Here is a 10,906-nt window from a genome sequence, read left to right on the forward strand (position 1 = left end):
CCCCCCCCCCCCGCTGCTGAAAAACAAAGCAGGCAGATGTGAATTGATGCTCTCAGATCAATAGTGCAATACCAGAGGCCTCTCTCTTGTTTGTTCCTTGTTCTAAATTGCTCTATCCATAGTGGAGGAGAGAAGAAGAGTATAATAAAGCGAGATGGTGCCATTCTCGGGTATGAGGCTGCAATGCAAGTCGCTGACGACAAAGTCAAAGGATTTTCTTCAGTTTTTGCTCTGAAAACTGCAAACTCGGTCCCTTGAAATGCTAATAAATCTCACAAGACTGAAGGACGACTTGAAGTTTTCTTCAAAAAAAATCTCCACATCCAAACTTTTGTGAACATACATGTGAGCTGCTGCACGTCAACTTGGATTCACACATGCTTATTGATGTTTTGGTGATGCTCTCGACAGGTGTAGATGACAGCCTCGCCCTGAAGAAGAAAGTGACTATAGAGGATGTTTTTGGTCCGGACCTTCACATCCATGACCCAGATGCCAAATGGCTCAGTGGTGAGTGAACAGTTTGGCATTCAGCATCTGCCTCTCATGTCAAAACGCAGAACGTATCCAGACGGGTGTCTGACAGGTGTCGTCGTCGTCCGTGACTCAGAATACACCGTCAGTATTCAAATCTGACCCACTGTCTTGAATTGTCCATGTTGTTATCGTAGTTGTTGTGTATTGTGTGATGGTGCCTATGGGCTCATCACATGGGCTTATAACAGTGATGAAACATCTTTCAGAAAGGAATATAACTTATTACGTTGCATGTAACATTACAATCGCAAACAAAGAACTTAATCTCCTTTCAACAGAAAAGATTCCCATTCCCAATCCTCATATAACTTTATTTCATCAGATATTCTTACTGAAGAATAAGAAACATTCAGTCAACCAGCAATCGAGCATGAAATAGAATTCATTAAAATAATTGCATTGAGTCCTAGCGAACGTCACATAGTAAAGCTTTAAAGTCTCCGAGGGGAGCGAAGGAAGCCGGCTTGAGGGCAGTTTGCAGTTCAAACCATTGAAACTAGTTCTGCTACCATTGATATGTACATTATGGGATATATAAGGAGAAGTAGTTATTGGATCGTGCACTGCAGTTACACGATTTGAAAGAGAGAAGAGATGTGGGGTAGTTTGGAGGCTTGAACAGTGGAGCTTTATGGATGAAAACGGGCGGTAAGATATAAAGTTCACTTCATCTCCAGTCCCACCAATCGCATAACAGAGGTTTCTCTGCAGGGCAGCCATTAAACCTAGCTGTCTCCATAGCTGCTGCTAATGTACCTGCATGTAACCGTGAACACAGAGCTTTTTGACTTTTGGGGGAAAACCTTTCTACATGAGTTTCTACGATCTCAACATTAAAAAAAACACAACAATACAGCTCTTTCTGTTTCCATGGCAAACACTTGGCCTGGTGTTTGAGCTTTATTTTGCATTATGTACACATTCAGCACGCGGTGTACCAGGCGTACAGTAGGATGGTTCAAATTGAACAGATGTAGAGCCGAGCAGGTCTGCTGTGGCCTCTGTGACCTTGGCAAGGTAGAGAGTAGTAAGCTGCCACCTGTGCTCAGAAATGTTGGATCCGCTGACTCAGGGCCCTCTGGTGTTCAACAGGAAAAGTACCTTTGACTTGGATTTTGGATTTTGTTGTGCACTGTATAACAGTCTGGACCAGTGCCATTCTGTGTTGGTAGTAAGTACAACTACTACTGCTAATCAATCATTAATAGAGGTAAGGTCGCAGAGTAATTGATTCATGTATCCATATTACTTATTACAGGATTGAAACATCTCTATGTATGTTAGAGGTCTGGTTGACATCTGGATGAGGAACAGTGATCCCTGAAGCATGTTACATAAATTCAATCATAATTATTGTGTGAAAAGGTGTACAGATGGACCTTATAACATCTGGATTTGAGATACAAATTGGTGTTGGGCTCTCAGAGTTTACCTATATAAACTATATATCACTTTTGTCATTTTCCCAAAAGATCTAAACCCAAGGGCAACTTAATAGCTTCCTTTAGGGGATTAATTTCCATCAGAGCAAACTGCTACTGTAGTTAAAGCTGCAGGAAAATAAATATGAAGTGACCCTCTTTAGTTTAGAATTTCTATCCTCAAACAACTGTCTCCGAGGTCAAAAATGAACTTGGTCGTCTTATATACTATTTGATTCAGGGGTTTTTTCTCCAGGTACAAAACACATTTTGATGTAATTAATGCACATGATACACAGCTGGCCATCTAAAATCCGATAAAACAAAAAGAAAAGATAGTATATTTAATACTAGATTACAATAAATATATGTTGTGCTATCACTCTCCTCTGGTCTCAATCGCAACAACCTGAAAGGTTGTTTCCTGCAGATTTTACTGTCAGTTTCCCTTCAACACTGAACATTATAGTGTGTTTTAGGGTCATACTGTACAAACAAGCTTTTGAATATGTGTTGTAAAAATAAAGTCATTATGATCGTCATTGCTAGTTGCCATTATACAAAAGTTTTAGTTGTGTTTGAAGGCAAAACCCCAGAGGGGAAACAGTTAGTTTTGCGTCTCCATCTCTTTCTACAGCGCACGTACACACAAGCTTATGCATGAATACACCTTGTGACTTGCGTGTAATACATAAATACATTCACATTATCACCTGCACACATGCAAACCCACGTCTCCCACTTATGTGACAGACATGTTACAACCTTACATCTGTCATTGTTGTTCTACTGTGAAGACCGTTCCCCTGATTACTTACATTACCGGCTCATTAGCGTATAATTAGTTAAGTTCCTGTGTCTCTGTGCCCTTCATTCAAGATGGAGATTAGAACGCCCTCAGCCCCCGGCGAAATCCTCACAATCAATTGTGTGACATCGCATCTTGTCAGTTAACTTAATGCAATAAACTTCCATTCGGTGCTAATGACCTTCTGATAAGAAACCCAATGGGACAACCTCACACTTCAGTACTCCTCATCAATATGTTGCGGGCTTCTTTCACAGCGGTGTGTAATTGATCCTGGTTGCTCTTTGATCACTGCTTGCCTCAGTAGTCTTTGGACTCGCCTATGAGTTCCTCACACAGACTCGGATCCAAAGATAACGCAATCGACCTTCAGATTGATCTCTAAAACAATGAACTGCTGCTGTCTGTCTGACGCGTTTATATTTTTTTGCGATATAACACAATGTAATAGCGTCCAACACTGTAAACAAGGTATTAACAAGAAACGTCTGCACATATAAATCTACCTAAAAATGTAAAGCACCATCTTTGGCAACTGAGTCGCTGTCATTTCTCTGTATGACTCTCCGCTCAGATGAAATGAAATTGATTTGGCGTAATCACAGTTCCCATCCTGGACCCAGTATGCACCGACCATTTTCAACCATCGTTTGCGTCTGCCTCTCTTAAATATTGGCAGTAAAGTGCAACAAAACAAACTGTGCAACTCTACAAGATGAACATTTTCACTGTTACAAACAGGTGGCGCCAAATTGATTTGGATCGGGTGTCATGGCCTGAGCCAGGCACTTTGACCATCGCATTTGTGGTGCATTACTTCTGCCGTTTAAAAAGAGAAAACTGTTTGTTTGATCACAAGTCAATCTGCTGAGGAAAACACACTTAAAAAGAGTGTTTGCGTTCCGGAGAGTTTAAAGCCACCTAAAGCCGAGCAGCATACTGCAGCAACATGCAGTGTACTCTGGCTTTTTATTGCTAAGGTAACCGGAGAAAGCAACACTGACATTTAATGGGATCTTCTCATAAAGAGGAGGCTTTTCTAGAGAACAGGATCGACAAGGACAAGAGCATTATAACAGAGGAGGAAGATAAGCTGTGCCGAGTGCTGCCTGCACACTCTTTTAAGACTTGCTTTGATAATGGAAGTGGGGTCTTAAAGAGTAACTTCAATATTTTTCTGAGAGACCGATGTAGAATCAAAATGTGGTCAGTAAACTTTTGTTGCATGGAGTAGTGTGCAGGTGTTTGCCTTCCAGACCAGACCAAGCAGATTCTTCTCTGTAGGGTCCTTTCCATAATGTTGTCAGACAAGTAGAATTACAATCTCAGCCTGTCAGTGGCAATAACGAGCACTTTTAGTGGACGTACATTGATGGTGAGGAATTGCTACAAGCAGTTACATTACAGCTCATGTGGGCTGCTGGCTGCAGCGTCGTTCTCCCCTTTAGACCTAAAAACATGGTAAAAAAATGGGACATGGGTTGAAAAATACTGATGTTACAGTTGAAGATATACAGTTAGCAAACTAGCCAGCAATAGACAGAACAGCAAGAATTTAGCAGTAATGTTTGCAGTGTAAATGCTCTGAAAAATCAACTATACGCAGCAATATCTTTATTCACATTTTCAAATAACTTTCAATAACAAAGATGCAAATGTATTTTCATCCAGTATGAGGAAGAATATCAAAGGCACATCGATTATTGAGCATATTAAAATCAGCCCTTCCCTTACATGTCAGAAAGATAACGATGTGCAAAACAACAACAATAATATAAAGGTAATAATTATATTATGAATTGATTTATACCTTAACAAATAAATAGAAAGTAGATTAAAGGTAAAAAAAAGGGTTAGTTAGTTTTGGTTTACTTGCAATTTGACTTACTTAAGATTATTGACACTATAAAGACCCGGCAGTAATCTGGATGTAGAAACTATATGCCGCTACAGTTTCTCCCATGTCCCTCTCTGATGGTTGACTTTTATTTGCCATTTACAGACAATGAGCTTCTGTATCGTACAAGGAAAGGGGATGTTGTCAAGCTTAATGTTGACACAAAGGAGGGAACTGTTATCGTTCTGAACCAGTTGTTTGTGAGTATCATCTTACTCCATCTTGCTATTTCAGTTTGCTTAAAGAGGAGTGAGTGTACTCTCAGTATACTCCTGCTGCTGTAGCTGGTGTCTTACTTACTGCGAGTGTGTTTTTTGACCCATGCAGGACAGAGCCAGAGCCGCCAGGTACCAAGTGTCTCCAGACATGCAACATGTGTTGTTCGCCTTTGAAGTGAAACCGGTGAGAAACCCTCAGCGTGTTACCTCGCACCGTCTAACTCTTCCAGAAGTTTTCCTTCTTTTAACTGTGATGCTGTTTGTCTCTGCAGATCTACCAACACTCCTATGTGGCCAAGTACATTATATACAGCCTCGTGACACAGTAAGACCAACCTCTGTCGTGTCTTCTTTTCATTGTCTGTCACCTTTTGGTCCTTTTTTCTGTGACTGCACGATAATCTGCCCTCATCCTGACCTGGTGCAGCCAGTCCACTGACGTCAGCCCCATTTACCTGCTTTCTCTGCCTTTGTGGTAATGCATCCAGACCGGCCTGTTTTTAGCCTTTCATCCATCTACGTCTGCTTATTTCCCCACTGTTCTGTATTTGTAGTGAGCAAAGCAAAGTCAGCTTGTGCTAAAAAAAACAAACTAAAAAAAACCCGATGTGGAGGATTGATGAAGCCTACAGTGAGGGAACAAGCCACAAAAACAGATAACTTCCTTGTTCTGACTGTGCATTTATATTCCGATACGCGCTGCATTGTGCATGCATCGTACATAGAGACAAAAACTGTTTTGTTTTTTTAAATTATTTTTTCTGCACAGGGAGACTTGGCCTCTGAAGCCCCCTGAAGTGCATGAAGCCGTCCTGCAGTTTGCTGGATGGGGACCCCGAGGCGAGCAGCTGGTAAGGAGGCCGTACCCTCGAGATTACACTATGAATACTGGCACACTGGTAGAGAGCTGACAGGATCAGCCTGGCATCGCAGAAGAGGCACAGTAGTGATTCATGCTTTGTCGGGTGGAACAGACAAATGTTGTGGCGATAAGAGGTTTATGTGCACGGTTAATGACTACTTTAAGGATTTCCAGGGGGAAATCTCCTCGCTTTGATCTCCATCAAAGGCACTTTAAAGCCACACGATGGTTATTTTCCCAGCTTTGTGACGGCACATGAGCTGGTGAGAGCCACAGTGGCAGATGGCATCTAGGTGGCACAAACTCGTGGCTTGGACAGTCTTGGGTCGCTGGTGGTTGGGGGGCAAAACCATGGCATTGACTTCAATGTGTGTGTGTGTCACCAGCCACATTTAGGGCCAGATCTTGTAAAAACGCACCAGTTGATTGGAGACAGTTTGTAACATTGGGCAAACAAAATTGGTGTCTTCTATTTGGTTTCATCGCAGTTATTTTTGGCATTTTCATTCATTCAATTTCTTCCCTGTTGCTATGCAACGAGGAGTAAGCTTTGAAAAGTAGCGTAGTCTTCAAAACAGCTGAAAGTCTAGAAAAAAACATTTGCACAAAGTCCTTGGATTCCAAAAAGTGAGCTCTTTTTGTTTATTTTCAATTTTTCATCCCTGACATAAGCTGCACAGAGTCATTTTTTTAGAATAGTTCAAGCTATTATAAATTCAACAGTAGCAGGAGAGTGGTACTTTTATTTTGTAAATTCAATAAAACATTATTTTGAGTTGTTAATTACTGGTGGATTCTTTTGACCATGGAAAGTATAAGTATGAATGTTCAGTACTCAATCGTGATGACAAAGGTCCTTCATATAGGGGTTATATGTTTTGCATAACCAGTTTTATTTTTTATTAACAGTGATTTGTAACGGTTTTGAATTATGTCGTCCAGGTGTTCGGGGCGCCAGACCAGTTCTGTTTTTCGGTTTAATGTGTGTTCATAAGAACAATTGAGTCATGAAAAGTGTGTATTCATCTGCAACAGAAAATAGTCCCCAAACAAATGTATAATGTCCTCCTGGCTTAAAATGACTGTGCCCTGCTTTTTTAGGAAATTATAAAGATTTTTAAAGATTTACATCCTCAGTAGAAACCATTGGGCTTGGTGCTGAGTGCAAAGAATAGTAACAGATAAGGTAAAGAGAGACAACTAAGACATGGTTGGTTTTGGTCTTTTCATGCAATTTGTTGGCAATTCCAAAAATATAAAAGAATCTTCTAAGGAGCTTAAAAGTGCCATTGACCCGAGCACCTGCTAATCTTTTGTTTCTTGCCTATACTGCAATACTCCGTCTATACTACCTTGTTGACTCTAAATTAGTGCCTCTTTGGATCGCGGTGCTTAGATAACAGCAGCTTCAAAGGTTTCTCTTCCTCCATAATTGCTCTTATCGCATCATTTGCTTAAATTACAGATACATTGCTGTGAAAATAATAACATTTCAAGTGTGTGATGAGACTTTGCCTGCCGAGGGAAGAAAAGCAGATTAATTTGCATATGGTAATAGCGTACCTGATTGTTGTTACTGTAGCTCCGCGTTTCATTTAATGAACAACCGAAGCCATGCGAGAAAAATGAGATGAGCTCTCGTCTTTTACGTCTCCGTCTGACCTGCCGATGTTGGACATGTTTCTTTTTTTTCCCTCACTCGTTCTCTTTCTCTAAATTTAATGATTTTCTCTAAGTTTTTCACAATTGGAGCAATTTATAATCAAGTGCTTCATCAGCACATAAAGACGTGTTTGTGGCAGTGTGTGTGTGTGCAGTGAAGCATCAGATGTACAGTGAGAGGAGCGTGGAGATGAATCCTGCGACGCTCCCCTCATTAAGCAGCATGCAGTTACTCTACCGTGACAGAGCAATCAGTGAGGCTGGGTCAACACATACACACACACACACACACACACACACACACACACGCACGCACACACACCTGAAAAAGAGGTCATACTGACACAAAAGAGCAGGGGTAAGAATGAAGGGATGGATTTCAGAGAAACATTCTTTACCAAATGAAAGCATTGTGTGACAAAATTGGTCAATAATTCACAACTAAAAACACGCGCTCATACATGAACACACACTCATGAACACACACTCGTACACAAAAAAAGAGAACCCTGCTATACGAGCTCCACAGGTATCTTTGATGTTGCTACTTTCATGTCTTCACCCCTTTGAAATGACTGTATTCCAGCCTGTTGCTTATTCTCTATTTTCTCTCATCTGAATCCCTTGAAGATTGAAAAGTCATTGAGTTACTGCGCATAAGTCAAGACGTTGCCACCTGCTTTTCAGAGGCCATTCACAATCAATTACAACTAAATGCTGTAATGTCAACGAGTCCCCTTGAACCTGGATTCTTCATGTATCTCTTTTCATCATTTGGTGTTCAGATTGTGAAGTTGAATCAATGTTTTGAGGTTGAGTTGGACTTTGGCCAAGATGTAATTCATAATAATGTGGATACTGTGAATTAGATATCTTATGTAACTCTTGACAGCCGCCTGATTTCCGTTATGTTCCGTGGTGGTTCTGCAACATTCGCCAACCACCAACATCCTTTGCTTTGCACAGCCCTGCATTGATCTGTTTTCCTCTGATGTTTATCCCACAACATAAAACGTGGATGTTCTTCACAGCAGCCATAGATCAGAGTCAAAGGAGCCTTGTCTTTCTCTTTCCTGATTCTTGCTCCGGCAATTTGAGGCTTACATTTAACTGAAGAGGTTTCAGCTGACAGCCCATAGTCGCACCAACGCGGCCTGTGCTTCAGATACCAATCAATCCCACATTCATCTGACTCATACTGGCACCAGGCGAAGCAGCGAAAAACCCTGGAGTGGTTTGACTAAGTGTTTTAAGTGTCACGCACTCATCTGCTAGCGGCGTGTCTTAATTCCTTCAGGCGATGCCATCGCTGGTGCTTAACCCAGCAGGCTAACCAACAGTTTAGCTCAGCCATTGGGCCCACTTTAAGAGACCGCATAATGTCTCAATAAACACCGGAGGGGGTGTATGTGCCTGTGGGGCCTCAGCCAGCTCCGGCGCCTTGATTAGCAACATACAGGGTGTCATACTGCTTTGGAGAGGAGTCCAGCACAAACTGTAATTGGGTATCTGTTAATAAAGTGCTGAAGGCAGGTGTTATCCGAGACTGTATTAGCTTGTAGGTGTCACTGAGTGCGTGTTTCTATCTGGGTTGTGATAAAGTCATATTGTGATAAAAAGCCACCGGTGGCTTTAGCCTAAAGTCACGTACTGTAGATGGAAAGATGTGAGATGCAGAGGCTGAGAAGAAGAAGAAGAAGAAGAAGAAAAAAGAGTCCCAGCTTTGCACCACAGGAAATTGAAAATACAGGTTTAAGCCGAGCATTACAGCAAAACGATTCTAGGCTGCATCCAGTGATAAGGAAACTGATCTTTCTTCTGCCTTCATTTCTCTGTCCAGATCTTCATATTTGAAAACAACATCTACTACAGATCGACTGTGGATAACCGAGCGATCCGCCTGGTTTCCACTGGTAAAGAGGGAATCGTGTTCAACGGCCTTGCTGACTGGCTGTATGAGGGTAAGACGTCGACGAACACGGCTACACACACCGACACACAACAAAGCCCGGAATGATTTCCATGTTGCAAATAGCAGACTTGATCCAAAGTCCAAAGACAGAGTGGGAATTTCTGTCAGTTTCAGAATCGACAGCAAGGAATTCAAAAAAGTACATTACACGGCCACAAGTTTGTGGACACATGAGTATCACTCTTGCCTGTGATCTTTGCACACATCATTTAAAAAGTATAACCTGCTATTATATCAGTCGTTCACTGTCCTGGGGAGACTGTCCCTTCAGATTATAGCTCTGATGCTCTGCAGGTGTTTTCCTGACCAGATGTTTTGACACAGTATGCAGAGCCAGTGATGCAGCATCTATTTGACCGAAAAGCAAACTGTAGCTTATCGAGGTTGGCTGCAATGTTTATATTTATGTCTTACCAATTTTTCAACTCATTTCATTATAAGTGAGGTTAAAGCCACAGGTCTGTAGTCCTTACGACAGAATACAGATGTTTTGTTGTGTACAGGCACAAAAAGGGTTTTCTTACAGCATGTAGGAACCGCACAGAGTGATCATGGCATGTTAAAGTTCTCCATATACCCCTTACAATAGCTGACTAGAGCAGGTCTAAAAGACATGAGATGGGAAACCGTCGGGGGGCCGGCAGCTTGGCCAGCAGCTTTGTGTGCTTTGAGAGATTTAAAAACCTCACATCAGCCTCAGTCACTTGAATGAGAGCTCAGCGAGGTTCTGTGTATAGTCTGGTGGTCCAGAGTCACTTTCACAGCGGGCAGAGAACCTGTTCAGGCTGTCTAGGAGTAAAGCATTGGTGCTGGTCGACCCTCACAGCTTGGGTTTATAGTCTGTTATTGCTTGTAGTCCCTGCCACGTAGGCCTGGAGTCGCCCGCTGTCGTAATCTCAAAGGTGTCGGGGTTCTGTTCCGGCCCGGCCAGTCAAGTTCCTCCACACCAAACTCAGAAAACCATTTCTTTTCAGACCTCACTTTGTGCTCGGGGGGCATTGTCACGTTTAAAAGGAAACAGGCCTTAAAAAGGTTTAAAATCACACTGTTGTCTTAAATATCACTGACCCAGTAGCATTACCGTAAATCTGCATTTACTTATATTTGGTACCTTAATATGGCGAATAAAAGATCTGGCGAATGTGTTAGCAAACAGTTGATTATTTACACATCCAGCAGACAGGACACATCATTAGCATTCATTTGGAATGCAAGTCCAATATTCACTCTGTTTCAGCTCACTTTGGGGTTTCCTGAGGGAGTCGTCTGTCTCTTTAGCTGCTTAATGCTCCGCTGCGTTCCCCAGCTAATCGCTTACTTTTTTGTTTGCTGTTTGATGTTTGATCTGATTTAATGCGGAACAGAGTCATTTGTGGAGAGCAACCTCTTTAAAAATCCAGGGAGCCCTGTGATCATTGTTAGAATAAAGATATTGATTACAGACCCTTTAATTGGATCTACGGTGCTTCGATCAAACCTTGTGCACGAACTAAATTGAACCATTTCGATCCAATGTCGTGACACCTGCC

General features: G+C 41.9%; 1 protein-coding gene across 3 annotated transcripts in view; it reads left to right on the forward strand.

Annotated features, from left to right (window-relative positions):
• LOC116387421 (dipeptidyl aminopeptidase-like protein 6) overlaps nucleotides 1-10,906 on the forward strand; it is a 72,086-nt gene that overhangs the window by 50,574 nt on the left and 10,606 nt on the right. For all 3 annotated transcript variants that reach the window (XM_031854477.1, XM_031854475.1, XM_031854476.1), the window contains 6 exons: nucleotides 412-510; nucleotides 4,769-4,863; nucleotides 4,991-5,065; nucleotides 5,154-5,206; nucleotides 5,651-5,732; nucleotides 9,246-9,366. In XM_031854477.1, the coding sequence (XP_031710337.1) occupies nucleotides 412-510; nucleotides 4,769-4,863; nucleotides 4,991-5,065; nucleotides 5,154-5,206; nucleotides 5,651-5,732; nucleotides 9,246-9,366 (525 nt within the window). The remainder of the gene's footprint in view (nucleotides 1-411; nucleotides 511-4,768; nucleotides 4,864-4,990; nucleotides 5,066-5,153; nucleotides 5,207-5,650; nucleotides 5,733-9,245; nucleotides 9,367-10,906) is intronic.

This window comes from Anarrhichthys ocellatus, unplaced genomic scaffold, assembly GCF_004355925.1.
Source record: "Anarrhichthys ocellatus isolate YVR2014 unplaced genomic scaffold, GSC_Weel_1.0 scaffold15, whole genome shotgun sequence".
Lineage (NCBI taxonomy): Eukaryota > Metazoa > Chordata > Actinopteri > Perciformes > Anarhichadidae > Anarrhichthys > Anarrhichthys ocellatus.